General features: G+C 36.7%; 1 protein-coding gene across 2 annotated transcripts in view; it reads left to right on the top strand.

Annotated features, from left to right (window-relative positions):
- Nucleotides 1-212: 212 nt before the first annotated feature.
- Nucleotides 213-25,366, top strand: part of LOC307150345 (bactericidal permeability-increasing protein-like) — a 136,472-nt gene continuing 111,318 nt past the window's right edge. The window contains exons 1-9 of one of the 2 annotated variants that reach the window (XM_079857493.1): nt 213-333; nt 1,656-1,773; nt 10,271-10,385; nt 13,432-13,563; nt 13,665-13,820; nt 14,548-14,611; nt 14,723-14,783; nt 14,909-15,000; nt 15,118-15,294. In XM_079857493.1, coding sequence (XP_079713619.1) covers nt 1,668-1,773; nt 10,271-10,385; nt 13,432-13,563; nt 13,665-13,820; nt 14,548-14,611; nt 14,723-14,783; nt 14,909-15,000; nt 15,118-15,294 — 903 coding nt within the window. In that variant the 5' untranslated portion in view covers nt 213-333; nt 1,656-1,667. The remainder of the gene's footprint in view (nt 334-1,655; nt 1,774-10,270; nt 10,386-13,431; nt 13,564-13,664; nt 13,821-14,547; nt 14,612-14,722; nt 14,784-14,908; nt 15,001-15,117; nt 15,295-25,366) is intronic. The other variant, XM_079857494.1, reaches the window with a different exon arrangement.

Here is a 25,366-nt window from a genome sequence, read left to right as displayed (position 1 = left end):
CCTTTTACTTAGAATTACCCTTCTTTAATGATACCGTTATGATTCTTACTCATTGGGAAAATGTATATTCATTGGGGAAAATAAGAGAATCCAAAGTTCACAAACCTCAATCTCTAAATAAAACCTCTCATGGCTGAATAATTTGTCTGATCAGGTATGAACGCTACAGCATGCTGCTGTTTATGGGAACTTGACAGTCTTCCTGTTGCTTTGAATTAGTGGTGAAATGTTTCTCTTTCAGTTCCACTCAGTGCTGCTGCCAGCTAGGGAGTAGACAGTTCATGCATCCGGACAGGAAGAGACCAGCCATTTAGCACATCACAACAGTTTAAGGTACAGTGCACATACATATATATCAATATGTATCTGAACAACACCAGCCTACATATTTTCAATTTATGTGTGAAATGTGTTTTTTTCCCCTGATCTGTTCAGATCTAATCTGTACTGTATGTATACATTTAATGCTAATGCTAAGTGTTTTCTATGGATTATGTTATTTATATTTAAAATTATTTTGCTTGTGTTTATGGTTCTACACAAGAGAAATATCATGGTTCATGTGTAGATATTTGTTGATATCAACTGTCCTTGATTTGTAACAGAGTGGCCATATGTGTTCGTAATATTCATTTAGTGAATATATTGTATATTGTGTTACTCATATTGTACAGTTGGATATAAAAATAAAGTTGTAAAATGTCAAATTTAGTAAAAGATAAGTAAAAAAAAATTCTACAGCAGTAAATAAACCCAAGTCACGTCACATGACACATTCCAGCAAAGTGACTCCTCTTATCTGCATTTAATTATAGCTTGCCTTAATTCAATATAAGCATAACATCAACTTGTTCACAGTCATGTGGTTTAATTCATCTGACTGCAAGACAAAGGTCTCTTTTAGGGCAACATAATAAATCAAAACCTTGCTTGTCTCAACCATTTCCTCATTCTCCAGCAAAAGCAGAGTGCTTTTATTTTTATTTTTATTATTCATTTGTACATTGTAAATACTTAAAGATTAATTAAGTTGCATGTACACTACCAGTGAAACAGTTTGGACACAACTAGTTATTTCAAGCATAAGGCTTGAGAGAAACATTTCAGTCAAGCGTGTGCTAATTTTTTACTTTGAGTGTCATTCGTCATGCAGAACATTGTGCATTTGAGAACTAAGTGAGATTAGAGAACTGGTTAAAGCAAGCTTTAGGAAGCTTTGTTAAAAACATAGAGGATGTTTATTTTCACTTGGGAAAAGCCAGTTAAACTGGTCAGACCAACAACTAATAAGCATGTCATAACATAGATTAGTTCTTAAACAAACTGTATATATAAAGACATTTATAAAAGACATAGATCACATTGTGTAGTAAATTATAAAAACAAAAACAAAATTCTACATATTTTATAATGTTGTTTATTTATTAAGGATATGTCACAATAAAAAAATTTAGGCACAAAACCAAAAGCTGATTGTTGCTGGGTTGTGCTGGATTGGCTACACAGGACAGGAGCTGATGTAATTAGTACATTTGTACTAAATGTCACTGTGTTTAAAATAGAAACAATTGGATTAGCCAGGAGCTGATTAAATCGGTCACCTATTCTGACAGTTAAAAACACCTAATCTTATGCCCATGATGTGTCTCTCATAGGCTAGATTGAAAATGATGTTCCTTTGGTGTGTTTTGGTTCTTGTGAACCTGGTCTCAGTGACTACAAGCAACAATGCAGGAGTTAAAGTCAGACTAACTCAGAAGATGCTTGAGTATGGTAAGTGATCAAAACAAGACTGCTTGTAACACTTAGGAATAAAAAAAAAAAGAAGCATGTAGGTATGATGTATGGGATCAATATCCCGCCAAATGTATTGCGGCCATGGAGCAAAAAATAATAAGCTTGAATCAAAAATGTAAAAACACATGTAAAAAATATATCGCTCAAACTGAAAAAAATAACGCAAAATGATCAGAATAGCAAACAACGTGGTCACGGATCAAAATATAATAAGCGTGAATAAAAAAATAACAAGCATAAATAAAAACTTTAAACACATTAAAAAATATTTTGCACAAAACTTAAACTTATGTTCATGTTTTCTTTAAAATGATGTTTTCCTTGGTTTTATTACTCTGTACTTTATGCTCTCTTGCATTTTCTACTCATAATTAATTTTTTTGGAAGCTTGTGCTGTTATTCTCTTCGGTCTTCTTTCCATGTTCTTCGCTTGCTCTTACAAATGTTGCAGTTTAACACATATGTAACCGAGACATTCCCTTTCAGACGTAGTCGACGTGTCGACTGATTGTGATCCCTAGGGGGTGATTCACTAGTGCTGCCACCTTCCAGTGCCTAAACAAAAGCCTCCTGATCCTCCCGCATATTAAACAATTTAATAATCAATCAAAAAACCTGCATGACTACGCTGTAGCCACATTGGACCAGCGGTTTGAAAAATGAATGTATGATTCAGCTGTGGGCGCCTTCTTCTGGTCAGGCATGGAAATTCATTCGACTCACGACTGCTTGCTGCGTCCCATTTCAGAGGATGCATTCTTCGAAGGGTTCATTCGAAGGCCGATTGTGTCATCATGGCATGGCGAAGGCTGTCTCATTTCAAAGGCTCCTTCAAATGCGGCCTCCAAATGCATCCTTTGTTTTCTGTGAAATGAAGGAACAGATGGATCCTTCGCGTCTTTGCCTACCCCAGAATTCATTGCATGCCAGTGACGACAGGATTTTTTTTTTTTAAATTGCTGAATTGTACTTTTAAACATATTGGGTTTCAACTTACTCAAATATCTAATGATACAAATGTAAAAAATTAAGAAAAAAACCTTGTTAAAATGTTGACATATCTTACTATGCGATTATAGTTTATACTCTTTATTAGGCTATATACAGAAATTGACCATGGTCAACATATTTAGACAGTTTGTGAACCCTGTTTTAATTAATATAACTTTAGTACAAACATTACTGTCACTCATCAACCCAGCTGTCACAGTTGCTAGGTGACAAGAAGCCTTTGAGTTGGGACACAGCCGATTACGAGACGACACCAACATCATTAAACGATAACTGTGACTATATCAACATGGGATCATTGACGAAAAAGACGAGACTAAAATGTATTTTAAAACAAATAAAAATTTGACCAAAACCTCTCTTTGTTTTTGTAGAATAAAAAGATAAAAACGTTACATTCTGTTTTTAAAAAGCTTCTACAAGCTTTCATGCTTGCAGTTGCCAGATTTTAAACCCCCTCAATCAGAGCTTTTCTGTTACATACATCAGGATACATTTTCTGTCCGGTGGTTTACTTAATATGCTCACACGCTCCCTCTACACTGCAGAAGTGATGATTTGAAAACACAGACGAGTAAGCTGGAGTTCTCCATTTGAGATATTCTGCTTTAATGAAAGTGTCAGTGTTCTGTGTTCTGTTAATAGCAGCTGTTACTAGCAGCTTTTTTTCTGCTTGCTGCGACTAAATCCTAAATCCTTCTCAGTGATGAAGTGTAATAAATCCAAATATGGATCTTGACAATATTTGCGATTGTAGTTGCTGAATAAATGCACTTTATTTTTGTTTTTGCTGTTTTTTTATTTTTTATTTATTAGAAAAACAATGTAATTTGAAATGATTGGAATTACTATTAGGAATTTCACCATTTTAATTTTTGAAGTTTCTTGTTTTACCAGTTTTCTTAATGTGGAGAGTTGTTAATATATTTGATGAATAGTCCTATAAATCAGGAAACTGGATGAGGTAAAATATACCTTGTGTATGAGTTGACATTCTCTTGATTTTGTGCTTAGGTGAAAGTGCAATTCTGATTAAATGTAAAAAAATAATTTCTCAAATGACAAATCGTTGATTGCAATTTTGAGTAAAATAATTTTGACAATTTATCAATTTATGCAGCATAGCAAAAATGTTTTCATTGACTAAAACCAGACTAAAATTCCCAGACATTTACCCACGGTTTTACAGACAAGGCTTAAGCCTAGTCCTAGACCAAAATGCATATTTGACCTGTTTTAACTGTGTGGCGAGGGCGGCGAGTCTGTGATGGGAAATGAGCGGTGAGTAAGTGGATCAAGTGCAAAATGTCTAACAACTGTTCCCTTTCGTGGTCACTACAAGTTACAATGTGACGACGAATGGGGTTTCGCTTAAAAAGCCTCTCACCTTCGAGTATACAAAACGAGCCAATGGCAAGAAAATGCCATGGGTCTGCGGAATTTGCATAGCGTAACTCCGCCCCACCTCGTGGATATATAAGGAAGTACGCTGGCAACATGCAGTTATGTTTTCGCTTCGGAGCCAAGAGTTTTCTTCACTCCCACAAGCCATTCTGAATTATCTTCACTCTACGAGACGAGCGGCTCTCCAGTGTGTTGGTGCAACGGCGCGTTCCAGCGAGATCACACTGCCCTGCTGATCTGTGCAGTGATCTGCCGACAGTGTGTGTGCTTCTCCCTGGGCGCTTCAGCACTCTGCTGAGCTTTTTCCTCTCTCTAAAAGAGCTACACGTGGCACATCTTTTTCAAGACGGCTCGCCCGTGTGTTTTCTGGATGTGGGTGTGTGATTCATCTGCCTAGCGGTCACAAGCGCTGTTTGGCGTGTTGGGCTTAATCACGCCCGGCAGCGCTCGTGGATGAGTCATGTTTTCATTGCGGGAACATGACCATTGCAATGTTTAGATCGAGACTCAATGATCTCCGTGTGGGTAGAGTCCCCTCTGCCACACCCCAATCCATCTCTTCCTCGAGAGGGGATACTTTGGCTGGTGGCCAGGGTGATCTGAGGGTTACCGTACTGCTGCCACCATTGTTTTCTAAGAACTGATGCCCCTTCCTCCGAGCCCCAAGAGGCCATGGATGGCAGTGTGCAACGCTCTGCCTCGCCACCTTCGTCCCCCTCTGTCGCCAGACCCCTGGCAGAGCAGGCCCCCGTGGAACGCTGGTCCTTCCCTGGGCTCCTCTGTCAGGACACGGCAAATGACCGTGCCCCCACACCAGGACGCTATGCCTCCCACGTCCGGGCTGGTCATTCCGCCTCGCAACTTAATCGAGGGTACGTCTGTGGTTCGCATGACCCTGCTGGTACAGTTCTTGGGAGCTTGGCTAGAGCTTCCCAACGTGTCCCGCCGGGTCGCGAGAACCATCAGGCTCAGCTATGCGATTCAGTTTGCACGGTTTCCTCCCCGCTTCCAGGGAGTCCGCTACACCATGATCGGTGGCAATGCCCCTGTCATGCGTACAGAGGTCTATCTGAGGCGAAGGGTGCATCTGAGGTCGCTTCGAGCCATTTATATCCTGGGAAACCTGAACCGTGCAGCCGACGATCCCTCACGGTTTCAGCCTCTTCCTGGAGAATGGAGACTCCATCCCCAGACGGCTCAGCTGATTGGGGAACAGTTCCCTGTGCAAGATCAGGGAGAACGAGGAGCAGGTCATATTGGTTGCAATTCACCTGTGAACAGGTCACTGATTGCATTCACCTATGTCTCATCACCCTGTTAGTCTCAGCCTATTTATACCATGTTCACTCATTCACTCACTGCGAAGTTTTGTATGTTGTTGCACTGCATTTCCGAGCGTTTTCCCTGGTTTCATGTCTCTTGGTTTTTGGATTTCTTGCCTGTTCTATGGATTACTCTTTTGCCTCTGACCCCTGCCTGTTTTGTTTGTTTGTTTGTTTGTTTGTTTGTTTATATGTTTGTTTGGACGGCCTACCTGTGTTTTGACCAATTGCCTGAATATTGGATTACGAGTCTGGATTGCCCCTTAATTAAAGCTGCATTTGGATCTCAACCTTTGTGTCTCGGAGCAGTTCGTGACACTAGGGTAAAACTATTTGATAAGTATCCATTGATTTTAATCTTAGCATTGGGGTTATCATATAGGGACTATATAGTTTTTATATTTGTGAAAAGTCCAATTAACTGAACCAAATGCTTTTTCAGCATCTATGCTTATTTGTCAAAGAGTCAGCCACACCATCACAGCACCATTCATCACCCAATCACTATGATCAGCCCACTCGTTCCCAATCACCTGATTATTGACTTGCTGCACCTGCACTCCCACATCACCACTCACTACATATACACACACATCACCTTCACCTCAGTGTCTGGTCTCGTCTATGCTTTAGATGTACAGACGATGTATATCTCTACCAGTATATTCACAGTGTGTATACTCACCTCACAGTATACTCTACTCACAGTGTGTATACTCTACTCACAGTGTGTATACACACTGTGAGTATACTGGTAGGTAGTCTGTACGTCGTAAAGTATAGACGAGACCAGACACTGAGGTGAAGGTGATGTGTGTGTATATGTAGTGAGTGGTGATAAGGGAGTGTAGGTGCAGCAAGTCAATAATGAGAGTTGTGTTTGAATTCACGTAGTGTAACAGCGCAGCGCGTCTGGGTTGTACGTCACCACATAGGCTCACTATTGGCCGACGCTGGTCATGTGTGTGATGCGTGTGACGTACAACCCAGACGGGCTGCGCTGTTACACTACGTGAATTAATTCAGGCCCATACAGACCAAAATGAATAGTTGAATTAAGTCGTTATTTTTGTTGTTTTTTTTGCGCGCAAAAAGTATTCTCGTCGCTTGATAAACTTAAGGTTGAGCCACTGTAGTCACTTGGACTATTTTAACGATGTCTTTAATAACCCTCTGGGTTTGCAAGTTTCGATCCCATAGGAGCCTATGGAGGAGTGATCCAGCTCTCAGATTTCATCAAAAATATCTTAATTTGTGTTATGAAGATGAATGAAAGTCTTACGGGCTTGGAATAACATGAGGGTGAGTAATTACTGACAGAATTTTCATTTTTGGGTGAACTAACCCTTTAACATTGCACCATCTCTTAAAGGTTTGCTTAGCTCACCATAAATTTGAAATTAATCCAAACTTAAAGTTCTTCTGGAGAGGATAGGGGCCGTCTTTTGAAAACTCGTAGTCTCTCCCTAATGTTCTTCTCTTGCTCTTCTTCTGCTCCTGGTTGTTTCAGACCTCTAACCATTTTCCTGGTGGTGCGGGATAGATGCTTTGCTAGGCTCTCCCTCGGCATGATTACCCTGATGGGCAGTCTCCTATCCTTCATGTCTGCGGTCGCCTCCTCTGCCGACTGGTACAGTCGCGTCCCGTCATCATAAAACACCTGTAGTTTAGCGGGGATCAGGGTCTGAAGCCGGATCTGTTTTAATACTCTCTTAGCTTCAGAGTATTCCTTACGTTTCTGTAGAATTGCCAGAGGGTAATCTTGGTCAAAGTATATTGGTCTCTCATTCAAAAACACCTCCTTTTTTTCCCCAGGCGTTGCGCAGAATCTCTTCTTTAATTTTGTAGCGGTGCTATTTGATTATTATTGACGGTGGTTTATCTTCCCTGTTGCCGGAGGGTTTTGGGTCAAGCACGCGGTGAGCTCTCTCGATGCCAAGGTCCGTAGTTGGGCGGATCTCCAGCGTGTCTCACAGTAACTTTTCCACAAACAGCATTATTGACATGCCGTCTGCTCCTTCGGGAACATTGTAGAACCTTATACTGTATTCTCCCGTCTAGATCTCCCTTCTTGGTCGAGTAATTTGTTTTCTTGTTGATTCATGACTTTTATCATCTTGCTTATCACCTGTTCCACATTTTGAATGCGATCTTCTACTTTTTCATTTCAACAATTTTTGATTAACACTGGTTAGTTCGGAGATAATCTCGGTCAGTTATTGTTTTGTGTCTTTGCGAAAGTCCCTTATCTCCTTATCTCCTCCAGAACTTTTGTTAAACTTGCCACATTACTTGGTTGAAGGCTCATGTTAGCTTTGCCATCTTGTACCTGAGTAGGAGAGCTGTTCCCTGCATTTTCTTCGTTCACATTTTCTCCAACGGTACATTTTTTTTGTTTCCATCTCTTCTTCCCATTCTTGCCCCACTTTTCGAGGTAAACAGAATCTAAAAACTGTATATCTGATTATTTAATCAGGCAATTAAGTGGTTTTCCCGGAGGAGCTGATGTTTAAACTGCCATTCAGAGTGAGGACGTCACCGGAATTGCAAATAACGTTTTGGTGTGTACAACTGCTTGTCTGTACATTTTAGGTTTCAGAAGGGTACTCATGAGCAGTGTTTGGAAGGTTGCTTTGGAAATGTAATAAAATACAAATTATTTTAGGGTAACAGAAGTACCTATTTAAAATGTAATAATTCAGTTACTTTATTAAAGTAATGTAACTGATTACATTTGATTACTTTTTAATTTCTTTTCTAAATTTCAACCGTTAATCATTTTCAAACATTTAAACCAGGCAGGGTTAACCTTACAGTAGTACTCCACACTGATTACTGTCAGACTTTCAAAATACTTCATCACTTGAATTAAGATTATAATAATTTCATTTTAAAGCACAGCCACCACAAAATCAGACTTTAGCACATATTTTTAGTTTGAGATTGTTCTGAGGTTAAATACAGATTTCTGGATGAAATTATTTGAAAATTTCCAGCACTGGAACGAATTTTTATCACCCATCATGGTGGCAACTCTCCGACAGGTTGTAGCTTAAAGGAGAACTCCGGTCAATTTTAACATTGAGCTCATTTTTTTGTAAATTTGGAGTGCTGTCAGTACAGAGAACAACGACAAAAATCTGTGTTGCCTACACCGTGTTATCCTCTTTTTAAAATTTGCACCCTGTTGACTTCAATGGGGCAAGTTTTAAACCTGCTTTTAGCCTCTTAACATCCTTGATGTGTCATTACAAGTGCCCAGCCATGTGAGTGATTCCTTCAGAGTGAACGTGGGTGAATCTGACTGCAGTAGATGTGAAAGATATTAATAAAAAGTGATGTTAATTCAGCCAGCGCACATACCTGTATTTTCTTCCTGTTTTCGGTCGAAGTCCACAGTAGTCGATTGTCGAGTTCACGCACATAGGTTTAGTTACCTATGATCACGCGCGTGAACTCGACAATCGATTACTGTGGACTTCGACCGAAAACAGGAAGAAAATACAGGTATGTGCGCTGGCTGAATTAACATCACTTTTATTAATATCTTTTACATCTACTGCAGTCAGATTCACCCACGTTCACTCTGAAGGAATCACTCACATGGCTGGGCACTTGTAATGACACATCAAGGATGTTAAGAGGCTAAAAGCAGGTTTAAAACTTGCCCCATTGAAGTCAACAGGGTGCAAATTTTAAACAGAGGATAACAAGGTGTAGGCAACACCGATTTTTGTCGTTGTTCTCTGTACTGACAGCACTCCAAATTTACAAAAAAATGAGCTCAATGTTAAAATTGACCGGAGTTCTCCTTTAAAGCTTTGAGTGGCAATGTGGATTGATGTAATTGGCAGACATGTTGGACAGCAAATTTAAACGAGAACCAATCAAAAGTATCACCAGGCCTGCTGCTGGACAAATAGGTGCCCTAAGCAGAAGTGTATTGTTGTGCATATAATAACAATGAAGCAATAATACTTGGTTCAAAGAAAGTACCAAAGCATGTAATTTTATGGTTTTATGAACAACACTGTTAAAATACATAATGTAATATACATAATATAAATTATGTATCATAATAAAAGCCTGCAGAGGGCGCCAACGGTCTGGTGATTGTTGTTGTTGTTGTTGTTGTGGTTGTTGTTGTTGTTGTTGTTACACAGCATGATCAAATCCTTGTTTTTGGCCAAACAGCATTTAATTAAACCATAAATATAAAAATAAAAATAAAATAAAAATATCTGCCATTCTTTACGATAGAAATGCTACAGCCAGTGAATTTTTTTACCACTGTAATATGTGGTCATCAAAATTCAAAACTCAGGGCGAGGATTTAAACTTTTATTTTGAAATCGCGATGCACAACAATTTGCTTAGAATTTATTTAGAATTCTCCTGTGTAAGCGAAGGGATAGCATTATGCTATGCTGTATTATGATTTTTAAACGGTTTCTATAGAGGCGTTTTTTCGTCACACTACTACGTCATAATGTGACAAAATCCGAAAAGAGTCTATTTTGGAGCTTGGTTTTTCAATAAAGTGTTTTTTGGACTAACAAGGAAGCTTTGAGTTCTGAAACTTACAGGATGTTTAGGATGTAGGAATAACAATCCATGTCCATATATAATAATAATTTGCTTGAGCTAAACTGGAGTTAACCAGTTAGCTATTTAAACCAAATCTCAAGACACTAATTCTGAGGTACAATTTCTAAATGTATTTATTTTGAATGCAGGTCGACAGATTGGAATTGCCTCAATCCAGCAAAAGCTCAGAAGTATTAAAGTGCCAGATATAAGTGGCACAGAAAAGGTGGATCCTATTGGAAAGGTCCAATATAGTTTTACAGGGTAAGATGAATGTCCCTTTAAAAGACTGGTCATACTATGTAATTGTAAAAGTTATACTTGGTTGTAAAAGTTATACTTGTTATACTTGGTTGACATCTTCAAAATCAAAATAATTTTATGAAATATGTTACTCCCATTTGGTTATATTTGTACTTAACATGATTTTAAATGATTTTTTTTAGGATTGTCCCCTAATTAAGATATAGACATAAAATATATTTACTTGGCCTGGCAAACTTCTGAAAAGATGATGTAATATTCACAGAATTATTTGTTGAATAGTAGGGCACAACAGGGCTAAAGGCACACCTTTAGATGTGCTTTTCGCTACTCCCATAGTGTGTGTGTAACAAACGTGTGAAGGCAGACAGATTAAGACTCAGATGAATAAAGTTCCAACACAAACTTTACTAATAATAATCCAAACGGGTAGCGATCCCAACAAACAGTAGGTATAGCCGTCAACGTGACCGAACAAACTCAAAGGGAACACACATGAACTTATATACTATGAGGTGAACACACCTGAACCAAACTAACTAATCACAGTAACCATAGAAACTTAACAGTGGTGGGAATCTAAACAAAGGGACACATGTGACTGAAATATATATATGTTGTTATTGAACATTGATGGAGCAACAACTTTTGTGTGAAAATAAATCATAAAAGTGGTTTGTTTTGTTTATAAATCTTAGAATTATATGGGGTGGCAATATGGGCCATTTACCCAACACACAGGGTAAAAGGCTTACCAGCATGGTGCAAAAGGCATTATAAAAGTATTGATACAAGTGGGGTACAACGGGGCAAAAGGCGCACCAGGATAAAAAGAGTCTTTGATTATATTTTCCTCTCAGCCACTAGAAGGCACAAAAACTTGCTGTAGCACTTCCAAAACATCCGCTTTTCAAGATGCACATGGAAATTTGGCTGATCCTTGACGCGATAGCGGGCAAAGTTGATACTGTGTTAATTTGATCTAATATTTTATATTTTTTAAAATGTTGAAGATTTAAGTAGCAAATGATAATAGCAAAAAACATTTAATATATTTTGAAACAAAGGTCTTCTTAATTTAATTGTGTTCAAAGTAATTAAAGCAACAGTTTTTCAATAAGAAGAATATTTAAAAGTATGGTATTTGGGGTAAAAGGCCCAAATTGTTGTGGCTAAAGGCACAATAATTTACATAATAATAAACAGCTGGCTGATTTTTCCATTTGTTGACATGACATTCAGATGGTAAATATAACATATTAAAGTTGGGGTAAGCAATATTTAAGAAAAACTCTGTTTGAAAGTTGGTTGGACCGACACAACCAGACACAACATGTAGCCAATCAGCATTATCAGCAAGAGGGAGATTTAAAGAAAGACTGTAAAAAGAGAGATGGATGAGAGACATTACAAAAGCTCATAAGAATATCACTGGAAAATTAAGGGTTATGATCAGGAAAGAGCTTTAGGACCCGGGTTACTATTAGAAAAACTTTTGAGTGCAGGAAGGCCTGAAAAGAGACGCGGAGGTTGCTTTGATTCCACTCCATACGTGAGCAACTAGAACCAATTCTTGTTTGTATTTACTTTTGTGTATGTTAATTCTTTGTGCTTTCTTGTCGTTAGTTCATCATCTTCGCTTTGGTTTTCGTTAAGCATTATTTTGTGGCGCTTCTGCTAAAATAAATATACATCCACTCATGGATCCACTCTATATAAAGTTACTATTAGAGGAAGTTAAGTCAGTCAGCTTATTTCTATGGTAATGGTCATGACCTCTGATTAGATGTAGTGTAGTGTACTTAATTAATACCTTAATTAAGTGTGTATAGATCTATGGAGACTAAATAGCATACTTTTAGAAATAAGCAAGCATGGTGCGGCAACTAAGGGTATTAGTCAATTGCCTCTGTCTAATGACCAAATCTTCGCTTTGGTTTTCGTTAAGCATTATTTTGTGGCGCTTCTGCTAAAATAAATATACATTCACTCATGGATCCACTCTATATAAAGTTACCATTAGAGGAAGTTAAGTCAGTCAGCTTATTTCTATGGTAATGGTCATGACCTCTGATTAGATGTAGTGTAGTGTACTTAATTAATACCTTAATTAAGTGTGTATAGATCTATGGAGACTAAATAGCATACTTTTAGAAATAAGCAAGCATGGTGCGGCAACTAAGGGTATTAGTCAATTGCCTCTGTCTAATGACCAAGACTGACAAGTGTGTTATTATGAGATTCGTACACTCAGCCGGTGCGAGATTCGAAGTGTTATAGAAATCCAAATGAACGAGTGTAATTTTAAAAAAATAGTTAAATTTAATAATCAAGTGTCTTGATAAATCAATTGGCCTTTTAACCTAAATTCGAGGTCATGATAAAATGGAGTCAGATAAAAGTTTAATTGGAATTAAACTACTTTGCCACACTGAAAAGACTGAATGCGCAGGAAAATTTCACCCACTCTATTGGAAACCGTCGTTGGACCAGTGGGCAGACTAAAAGGCCCACATTGCCATCTCGTACATTTATAAGATTTAAAATAAACAACTCTTATGATTTATTTTCACACAAAATCTTTTGCTCCATTAATGTTCAATACAAACATATTTATTTTTTCTGCAATCACACAATATGGGAGTAGTGAAAAGGACATTGTTCTTAAGGTGTGCCTTTAGCCACGTTGTACCCTTGTTTTGAAAAATGTTAATGAACAAGTTAATACTTGTTCAAAATAATCACTTAAGCAAAGTTTGTACTATTTTCCATTTATTTTGATAAATAGATGAATACATTTTTACTCTATAAATTAAAAAATTTTAAAATGGCATTAAAATCGTAATCGTTTCATTTAAAAAATACAGAAACCAAATTATTCAAAAAAGTAAAGATTCTGAAAAGCATTGAATGAGATCCCACAATAATTTTATATAAATTAAATGTAATTAATTTATAAATAAATTTTATAAATTAAATGGGCCTGGGGGAGTTACTGGATTGCTGATGATATGATTGCTGGTAATAGCACAAATATACATCATAGGATGCAGATTGCAAACCTGGGACTTCCCAAATCAGCATTGGGGTTAGTTCCTAACACTGGAGTCATGCTTTCAATTGGCGACGCCTACATCAATCTGCATGGAAATTGGAGAGTCAAATACCTCAGGATCATGTAAGTAGAGTGTCCACATTACTTATTCTCACAAGCTAAATTAATTAAATTCCGGAAAAAAAAAATGTAAAATGCTAAATATCTGATCACTTCACACACAGAAAAGACAGTGGATCATTTGATCTGGCTGTGAGTGAACTGACCATTAGCACCACTATTGCAGTCATGAGTGATGACACTGGCCGCCCAACAGTCAGCATGACCAACTGTGCAGCAACTGTGGGAAATGTCAACGTCAAATTTCATGGTGGGGCCAGGTAACTGCAACACAAAGCAGTCAAAGTCAAAAATGTATATTAAATTACCATATTATGTCAGTTTCACAATTCAGATGAAAGGGAAATCTGTCATTACAGTTGCTCTTACAAATTAAAAGTTTAATGAAGAAGGATCCATTGCACAAAATAACTGTTCTTTTTTTATATTATTTAATTATTTACATTTACATGTAAAAAGGAAGTGCAATCTGTGGCTGTTTTCTAAATGATTCAAGTAAAAGGGGAAGATTAGCTTTGGGTTTGGGTGCCATGTTATTTTTTAGTTGTACAACCTTTTTGTAAAGGAAAACAAATTTATACTTCTTACAGTATCTTTCGTCATAGGATTGTATAGTTGGGTCAATTTTAAGGAAAATTATTTTTTTTAATGGGGGGGGGGGGGGGGGGGTAATGCAGTAACAGTTATGATGTAGGAAACAGTTGTTTGTAACTGTTTGATGCAAGAGAGTTAGAGAAGTTCAGTGAGGCAGGACAGGTCAGTATTAACTTCTTATAAGAGGACATTTGATAAGCTGATAAATTATAGTAACTGAATTAAACAATCTAAATACTATGTAATAGTTGAATACTAATAATATAAAATCAGGAATTAATGTTATTTGACAAAAAAACAAAAACAAATGACAATTGAAGAGTTTATATCTAATGAATGTGTTAGAACAAACATTTTAATTTTCTGCACTATTATTTCCTGTATTTATGACAGCTGGTTGTATAACCTCTTCAGTTCCTTCATTAATAAGGCTTTACGCAATGCTCTACAGAAACAGGTAAGGAATCTAGGCTGTGTGAATGCCCTCTATTATGCCCGCTAAAAGAACTGAGAAGCAATGTAAGGGCATACCAGAGTTTCACATACAACAATCTATCTGCTGTTTCAGATCTGCCCTTTGGTGGCTGACTCCATTGCTGAAATGAACCCCCACCTGAAAACATTAAATGGTGATATGATAAATTATTATTTATTAATAATTCAAGATTGGTATGAAAACCAGCATTATTCAAACAATTCCCGATAACACCAAATAATAATAATAATAATAATAATAATATTGTTGACCCTCAAGTTTTAGCCAAAGTTGACCAATATGCTGAAATTGACTACTCCATGGTGGGGTCTCCTGTCATTTCTAATACTTCAATTGACTTGGATTTAAAGGTAGTCTTAAGATCTACCATATATTTGATATTTCTCTAAAACATTTCAAATTCTCTCTAAAAAAAAAAAAAAAAACCTAATTGTATTGCTAAATTTAGATGTTTTCACACTTTATAGGGTGAATTCTACAACATTGGACAACACAAGGAGCCCCCATTCTCCCCAACACCTTTCTCATTGCCTTATCAGGACACTAATATGCTGTATATTGGAGTATCTGCCTTCTCCATCAACTCAGCAGGCTTTGTGTACCACAGTGCTAGCGCCCTCCGCCTCTACATCACTGATGACATGGTGAGATACCAATTAAATGTCACTCAGATCTGCAAGTTAAATATTGGAAGATTGTCAAGAAATGATCGATGTGATTTTGGCACACAAAGATTACAGTTTGAGTCTTATATTAATGGACAAACATATTAAAATATGTAATGTTGGAATGGGCATGAACAAATATATATTTTTATATTTTATGTATTGGAGGGGCTTTATTGTCCAAAAGTAATCCAAATTAAAGCCACCCACCTTGTGTAAAAGTTGAAGGATTGTTTGACGCAGATAATCCATGAAAGGATCTCCATACCCAATGTTAATGCTGAATTTAGTATTTATTTTCAAAAGAAAGCAATACATGGTTAAAGCTGGTCTATCAAACAATAGGCTCGTTTGAGATGTGCCTCGCCTCACCTGAAATTGAGGCAAGAGTAGGCAGCTGCAGTGGGTAGAGCAGTGAAAAAAGTGCAGGCAAGACAGACAGTTCTCTCTTCTCGTAGTGGATCATTCACCTGCGAGATCAAAAGCGGATTCACACTCATGTTGCTAATAAACTGGATGTAATTTAAGTTCTAGTGCTTTTATATGGAAAGAAATATGATGAACAAGACATCCAAAGTACTTATTTAATTCCCTCCAAAAGACATGTTTTCCTTCAAAGTTTAATGTACAATGTTAATATAATGTAAAACTTTGTTTTACATTTTTTATAAATATGACAACAATCACATATCCCATAGAGAGATTGCACTCTCTGAGAGTTTGGGAATATTCACACATAATTTATACACACAAACATAATATCAGTTTCAAAATCAAACATTTTAAAAGAGAACAATACATGATAGTTGTTTAAACCAATAAACATTAAGCTGTGTCGTCAGCAAGTCGTTTCCCAATGTACTTTTGATCAGCACAGTCAGCTGAGAGCAACTGCACCTGACTGCAGAATCCGACATGGCCTGTGGAAAATCACCAATAAAATACATTTTTTATTGAACAAAGGCTTTCAGAATTGATTGGATAAACAAATGAGCAGATTATAATAAGGCCTCCTAGTTCCTTTTATCATGAGTACATTTTCCGGTTCATCTTCATCAACCTTGGTCTTCCTCAACATCGCATAACATGCCCACTGACGTTCATAAATATTTTTTAATTGGAAGCATTTTATCTGACTCCCTAAACTCCCAGTCCTTGACTGCAGAAAGAGGCATTATTCACCACTTGCTTCTCACAGCATTTGAAGATTAACCAAATATTTTCAAAGGAAAGCAGACCATCAATACATTTATAATAATACAAATCTATTAAGATTCTAGATTGTACCAAGTTAAAAAACAATACAACAATGTTTTGTACTACATCCTGTTCAGATTTTTTTCTCCTGCTCAAATAGATGGCCATTTTTGCTTGTCCCACCACAAAATTAAGCAGTCGACACACAATCTTTTTCTTTAAGACATATTTACATCCTAAAATGAAAATCTCTTGTGAGAATACCTCATTACATTTTTTAAAAACATCTTTTAAAACAGAAAACAGTGGTTCAAGTCTGTAACAGTTTAAAAAAGCATGAAAAATAGTTTCTCTGTCATCACAAAAAGGACACTTATCAGTGCTTTCAGGATTTAAAACAGAAGTAAAAGCATTGACTGCAATGACACCATGAACAATTCTCTATTGTAAATCACCTGTCTTTTTGGTCAAAGGCGGTCTGTAAAAGACTCTCCATTCTGTTTTTTTGTCTTTGTCAGAGTCTGGATTACACAGTACGTTTTTATAGTCCAATAACAAAAGTCTCTCTTGGTCACTTATAGCAGATTCCCATCTCTGAAGAAGTTGTGCTATAACGCGAGTAGAATTGATTCCAAGACATCGAGATGTTGCTTCCTTGTTTTTAAAATCAAGTCCAGCTACTTCCAGCAAAAGGCCAAGAGTCCCTATTTTGTTGTCAATAAGTGCGGGACCCAATGCAGCTTATCCCCAGAAAAGTCCACAAGCAGTGCTTGTAGTTTTGTTAACAAAGTTAATGGGGGATCTAGACAAGCAAACTTGCGCCACAGCAAAGAAGCCACTAAATTATGAGCAATTAAAACTTGCCCTCTAAAAAACTCGCCCTATGACATTTCCATTTCCCAAGTCGACCTTTAACTTTTTTCAATTATACCCTCCCAGTTTTTTTTGTGTAACTACTTCATCTCCAATAAAAACTCCTAAATATTTAAAACTAATTTTCCCCACTCCAGGCCCATAGGAAATTTTGGTTTATCATTTTTCCAATCCCTTATTTAAAAAGCTTCACTTTTTTTCCAGTTTATATTAGCAGAATATATATATTTTAAAAGTTTTCATAAAATTTAACAAAGCCTGAATATCACTTTGTCCTACACATGATCACATCATCTGCATAAGCCGACAGTATGAATTTATTCCTACATTCTGGTAAAATTACACCTTGAAGTTTACACCTTATCTAATTTAACAAAGGCTCAATTGCTAAAGAATATAACATCAAAGATAATGCACAACCCTGTCTTATGCCTCTAAGTCAAGTCAAGTCAAGTCAAGTCAAGTATATTTGTATAGCGCTTTTCACAATACAGATTGTATCAAAGCAGCTTCACAGTATTAAATTAAAATAATACAACAAGGTTTGTTTCTAGTGGAATTTATTGATTGATAAAATTAAATTAAATATCCCCAAAATATCCCCAACTGAGCAAGCCAAAGGCAACAGTGGCAAGGAACCGAAAAACTCCATCAAGAGACCTAATGGTGACCTAAAACTCCATCAGGTGACCTAATGGAGAAAAAGAAACCTTGGGAGAACCCAGGCTCAGTTGGGGGCCAGTTCTCCTCTGGTGTTTATGAACTCTAAAAACTGTAAAAGGAGTACATAAACTACCATTGACCTTTAAAATACTCTCCACATCATTATAAAGGACTTTAATGTAGTTAATAGAACTCTCACTAAAGCCAAATGCATTTAAAACCTTCCATAAATAAACAATGTTCTACCTGATCAAAAGCTTTCTCTTGATCTAACGAAATAAAACCACAATTTAGGTTTAGCATCTTGGAGACTTTGATAAGATCACGAAAAAAATAAATGTTGTCAAATATCGATCTACCTGGGACACAGTAGGTTTGATCAGGATGTAAAACACTGTCCATTACATTAGCCAGTCTGTTAGCTAAGACCTTCGATAAAAGCTTGTAATCGCTGCAGAGCAAAGAAACTGGACTCCAACACTTTATGTCTCCAAGATCTCCTTTTTTCGGTAGGAGGGTCAACACAGCTCTTCGGCAACTTTGAGGCAGTTTACCCCTTGCCAGACTGGTATTCAACAATTCTAGGAGATCTTCTCCTATTGTTGACCAAAAAGACTTGTAAAAGTCCACTGGTATACCATCGATGCCTAGTGTTTTTCCAGACACCATCCCTTGAAGTGCCTTCTGTAGCTCACTCATACTAAGAGGGCCATAAATTCCAGTGTTGATGCTTTCAGGCACCTGAGGTAAGTTTTCAAAGAAGAACTCACCCTCATTTTCTAGCTCTACAGCAACTTCACATATAAATTCTCATAAAAAACAACTGCCCTTACGACGGCAAAACCAACTGCGAATATCCAAAAGATCTGTCAAAAGAAATCCAGAATCAGATCGTAAAGCATGAATGGTTCTACTTTGACCATTCTTTTTTTCTAAATAAAAAAATAATTTAGTTGAAGCATCCATTTGATTCATATTTTGAAATCTCAACCTGACCAAGGCCCCCTGTGTCCTGGAACCAAGTAGATCAGCCAATTGTTATTTTTTTATCTAAAAGTAAGTCTAAGACACCTCTTGTAGACTCTGCCAATTCTTGGAGTTTTAAAATATCAGCCTCCAAGAAACTCATTCTAAAATTAGTCTCTGTAGTGATGTTTTGAGTAAACTCTAAACCAAGTTGCTTAATTTGGGCTTTTCCTACATCCCACCATTGTTGTACAGAGTTATAAAAACCTTTCTTAGTTTTAAAATCCTTCCAAAAAAGTTAAAACATTCTTTAAAATGTTTGTCACTTAATAATGCAGTGTTGAATTGCCAATAAGCACTTTGGGGTTTAAAAAAATGGAACATTTGACCATACAATGGTCAGAAAAACTAACAGTTACAATGTGGCAGTTCCTTATAACATTATAATGGTGTTTGAAAACGTAAAACCTGTCCAATCTTGCCTTAGAAATTATTCTATCATGCACACGAGTCCAAGTATACTGTTTTTGCATGCCCTTTAATCGTCTAAACATCACACAGTTCATGCATCTTAACAAATTGAATCAATCGATTTCTAGAAGGTATATAAGGTTCTAAAAGATTCCTGTCTAGATTAGATTGTGCAGTTAAAATCACCTCCCAAAACCAAAAACTTCTTGATTACATTTTTGTACCACAGAACACAATATATTTAAAAACACCATTCTCTCTATTGCAGAGACAGGACAGTACACACAAATAAAAACAATAACATTCTTGTCATAGTTTGCTCTTACTTTTAAAAGTCTACCTTTTACTATTTCTCCTACTTGAAAAGAATGTGGGTTAAACCTTTTTGCAAAAAGAATGGCTACTCCTCTACTAAGTGAAGTATTATGACTTAAAAACGAAAAACCACCCCAACTCTCTAGCCCAATCAGAAGCATTTTTTAGATCACTATGAGTTTCTTGTAGCATCACCACATCTAACTTGTTTTGTTTCACAAATTCATAAATTTCCATTCTTTTCTTAAAATCTCTAGCTCCATTAATATTCAAGGAAGCAATATTAATTTAATTTATTTTTAAAAGAAAAGAAGAAAATAAAAAACAAGCAAAAGCTGATAAAAACAAAACTAGAAACCCATGCGTCATGTTTGGCTTTTTAGATATTATCATTTACAAGATCAGGGCTTAAAATTCGTACAATTTTCTTTAATCGATAGATTTCTTTGTTTGTGAATCCGCTTTCCGCCATAAACATCTTGGTTTTGTCAACAAATTGTTTGATGTCAGTTTAATGTCTTCTACGTCATAATCATGACTGGATGAAGCTCTTTGACAAAAACTGAAATTTGAATCCGAAGATTCATTGCCACTTTCCATCCCTTCTTTGTCATCATCATCATCAACTACATTTGTTTTTTTTTCTGTTTAAGAATTTGAACTTCACTTGAACTTTTCCTTTTACCTGGAATTTTGAACTCAGTTGTATCTGATTCTAGGTCAACATCATCACAGAGTTCGAATGATTGACACTTCACATTATCACTTTTATCCTTTGTCAAAACTGACTCAGTAATGACATCACTGACTCCTTCACTCACTACAGCAGGAGCATTCAACTCATCTTCCTTCAAAAACATTTTTCACACTCAGAATGGGAGCATTAGAAGTCCCTGCTTCAACCCTTTCCTCATCATCACTACTTAGACTAGCCTCCATCATGCTTTGCCCATCAGTCGATAAATTATCCTCTTTATTCCTTTTGGGGCAAATCCGAATCAGATGGCCTACTCCACCACAGTTAAAGCACTTCATCTTATCAGTTGTGGCATAGAAAGCATAATCAAAGTTGTCAACCTTAATGTTAAAGCTAAACTGTGTAGGATTTACTCCCATCTAGTGGTGAAATTGTATATGACTACCAACTGAATATTACTTTCTAGCCCCTCCCATTCCGAGGGCGTTTTAACTCCTATGGTGGCCGTATTATTTCAAATCTGCCGGCAGTCGCGAGTAATCTCCCTCTTGCATTCGTCTCGGTGCCACTGAGTGTAAAAACGCGAAAGGCGAAGCTTGAATTTCCAGGTATGTCCCTCTTTGTCTAATATATTTTCAAGATGGATGCGCAACATGGCTTCCGCCATTCGAGCGACTCGCTCGTATGTATTCTAAATGGCAGATTATACACTTACGAGAATACTTAATTAGTTGGCTGAAGTGATTACACATTAATGAGAACGTACAATTTTGAATGAACAAAGTGTTTTTTGCTAAAAATCAACTTAAAATATAGCTGCGAGCAGCGATTACGGGCCCAAGCCGGTGGCACCGCAACCCCCGTGCCTTAGTTACCTAAAGGGTGGCGGTGCCGCCGGCTTTGGCCCTTCATCGCTGCTCGCAGCTATATTTATATATATATATATATATATATATATATATATATATATATATATATATATATATAAAAGACAGAAAATATTACTTGTCTTACCTTATTCTGATTTTATGATACACTCAAAATATTCCACAACAAATCCTTTCAATTTAATGTAAAAATAAAAACGAATGTAAGCAGTGTTGGGCTCACGTAACCCTCTCATTAGAATCAAAATGTTTCAATATTTGCAATGTATTTGGATGCTAAACTATTCTTAATTATAGGCTTTGTACTTCACTCGTGTTCCAATATCGACGGAAAAAATCATCCTCTTCACACGCGCAAAAATGTGCTTGGAAACATCACAGTGGAGAGGTGCTTACTGTGAATGTACGAATTGTACTACTGACTATTTAAACAGAGCAGTGTGATTTTTATATGTTAGGTTGACTATTTTATTATTAGATTTTATTAGGGCTATAATGAACGTTGCGATGTCAAGATTACAATGCTGGAATGTGTGTGTGTGTGGCACGGGCGCGATTGAACAGTGGACACATAAAAACATACATAAATTGTTTTAGTTCATTCCTACTTCCATAAGAATACATTGAAAATGCTCGCTCTACTCCGCACCATTATCAATGTCTGTGCGGATGTCCGTATTTTACTTTCGCTTTTAAGTTAGCGATTTAAAAGCCCTCAGCGCTGTCACACGTCGATTAACCGGTGGGAAAATATTCCCACAGTCACCTCCCTAATATATTTATATATAAATACTATAGGCCTACCTGATTTTGAACACAAGAGGGCAGTATAGCTCTATAAATGACATGATTAATTTATTTTTTGGACTAAAAAACATTCTGGCTATTTTTAAACACTTAGGAGGAGTAGCTAAAAACTCAGAGTCTGAAATATCCAAAAAATCAACATTCAAAACAAAATATCTGACTTCCTGTTGGTCGGAGCTAATGACTGTAAATTAGAAAGTTGTCCGAGTCGATGAGACCAATATATGTACTGATTTTTATAACTGTGGGTAAAACTAACCCCCCCACTTTTGTCAAAAGCATTTTGAAAGTGACACACTTCCTGCTACCAGTTGGTGGCACTATAACTTTGACTCACAATAGTTACATCCATCTGATCAGCCTCTTACCACGAACACACTGCTGAAGTTTCATCAAGATCAGTTAATGTATGCAGAAGTTATAACACTTCGTATTTCTCTTTTCTCGCCATAAATTCGTGTCCTCACCACGGCCAAACCGTTCAAGATATCAAAAATCCGTCCGCAATTTAACATCCTCAATGTCTTGACTTCATGCACACCAAGTTTGGTGGCGATTGAATTAATTCTCTATGAGGAGTGTTTCAAATTCCACAGCAAGTGTTCTCCAAACAACCCATAATAGCTGACTTCCTGTTGGGCTGGTGTATAATTTAAGAGTGCGAAAGTTGTTCGGCCCGATGAGATCTATATGTGTACCGAGTTTCATATTAATTCATGCAAGCTAGTTTGATCTATGGACCAAGTTTTCGGACCCCATTCAAGGGGGCGCTGTTGAGCCCCCCTGCCACGCCCGGGTACCAGCTTCAGCCTGGCCCTGATGGCCGCAGGTTCTGACCTGTGTGCAAAGTTTCAAGAGTTTTCGAGCACGTTAAGGGCCCCAAAAGCCCCTGAAACCTTGAAAAACAAATATAGCTGCGAGCAGCGATTATGGGCCCAAGCCGGTGGCACCGCAACCCTGGTGAATTTAGTTACCTAAAGGCACCAGGGTGGCGGTGCCGCCGGCTTTGGCCCTCCATCGCTGCTCGCAGCTATATTTATATATATATATATATATATATATATATATATATATATATATATATATATATATACACACACACACATATACATATATATATATATATATATATATATATATATATATATATATATATATATATGTATATATAAATATCTATCTATCTATCTATCTATCTATCTATCTATCTCTATCTATATCTATATATATGTATATACACACACACACACATATATATATATATATATATATATACATACATATAAGACAGAAAATATTACTTGTCTTACCTTATTCTGATTTTATGATACACTCAAAATATTCCACAACAAATCCTTTAAATTTAATGTAAAAATAAAAACGAAAGTAAGCCGTGTTGGTCTCACGTAACCCTCTCATTAGAATCAAAATGTTTCAATATTTGCGATGTATTTGGATCCTAAACTATTCTTTATTATAGGCTTTGTACTTCACTCGTGTTCCAATATCGATGGAAAAAATTATCCTCTTCACACACGCAAAAATGTGCTTGGAAACATCACAGTGGAGCTCTGCTTACTGTGAATGGTACAAATTGTACTACTGACTATTTAAACAGAGCAGTATAATTCGTATATGTTAGGTTGACTATTTGTATTATTATATTGTATTAGGGCTATAATGAACAGGCTGCGATGTCAAGATTGCAATTCTGGAATGTGTGTGTGTGTGTGTGACGCGGTTGCGGTTGAACAGTGGACACATAAAAACATAAATAAAATGTTTTAGTTCATTCCTACTTCCATAGGAATACATTGAAAATGCTCGCTCTACTCCGCACCATTATCAATGTCTGTGCGGATGTCTGTATTTTACTTTCGCTTTTAAGTTAGCGATTTAAAAGCCCTCAGCGGTGTCACACGTCGATTAACCGGTGGGAAAATTTTTATCACAGTCACATCCCTAATATATTTATATATAAATACAATAGGCCTACCTGAAAGAGAATTTTACTTGCCCGACCAGAGTATAGCCTGAATAGAACGTCAATAACAAAAAATAACTTGGGAATCACTAAAACGAGAGATTATTCTAATTTCATTACATTCATTTTAAGTTGCAATCAGCAGTTAATAATAAATGTATTACTGATCAATGGTAACAAGGTTGCCCTGCTGAGGCTCATGCAGCTTCTCCAGGAGAATTGTAAACAAATGAGCGCAGCACACAAAAAAGCAACCCAGTTAACAACATACTGACTATAAAAATTACAAATATGGAGTTTTTATATATTTTATAACATATGATAGAGTTAAGCAACCTCACTTGACGAGTAGGCTACTATTTCCTGAATACAATCACGATTAAAACTGTGACATTGATTTCATACAACAGGTTAATAAACAGTTACAATTAAGTCACTTACATTTTAGATGCAATATTGACTGTTTTTGTTCTGTTTCAGCAGCAAAAATAGTTAAACAAAGATCACAGCAGAACCATCGCGCATCTCACAGCAACATGTTTTCTCATTACTGAATGATTCAGCATTTTGAAACGAATCGGTTGACTCAAAGATTCAATGGTCAATCCATAAACAACTGTCTCAATCATGAATGACTCAGTCATTCGAACGAATCGTTTGAACGAATGAATCAATGACTCGCTCATTAAGATGGTCGCCTGGCGACACCTAATGGCGGTTTAGTGTTATGTTTAAAAGTATCATTCTTTCCAACGTGCACCATTATCAATGTCCGTGCGGACGTCCATTTTTTACTTTCACTTTTATATTAGCGATTTAAAAGCACCCGCTCGTGTCACACCCCTTACCCCTCACCCCCAATTTTGGCAAGGGCTGCATACATGACATACCCAAAATAAAAAGGTTGCTGCTCATAAGTCATTCTGAATAGACACATAACCAACATATATTTAGAAAGCCAACCCTTGAGAGTTTACAGTTCAAGACTCAAAATTAACCAGACTGTTATTAATATTGAGATATATAAGCTCAAACATAAAAACAAAAACAACAAATATTAAGAATATATTTATTAAATGTATAAAAATATTATGTGAATTTAGGATAGCAACTTATAACCACAACTAAAGTGTAGCCACAACTGTGGTCATGCTTCATTTCAATTCTGAGGATATCATCTCTAAAATTATG

Source organism: Squalius cephalus (assembly GCF_949319135.1).
Source record: "Squalius cephalus genome assembly, chromosome: 22".
Classification (NCBI taxonomy): domain Eukaryota; kingdom Metazoa; phylum Chordata; class Actinopteri; order Cypriniformes; family Leuciscidae; genus Squalius; species Squalius cephalus.
The sequence above is the reverse complement of the archived record's forward strand: the minus strand, read 5'-3'. Positions and strand labels throughout refer to the sequence as shown.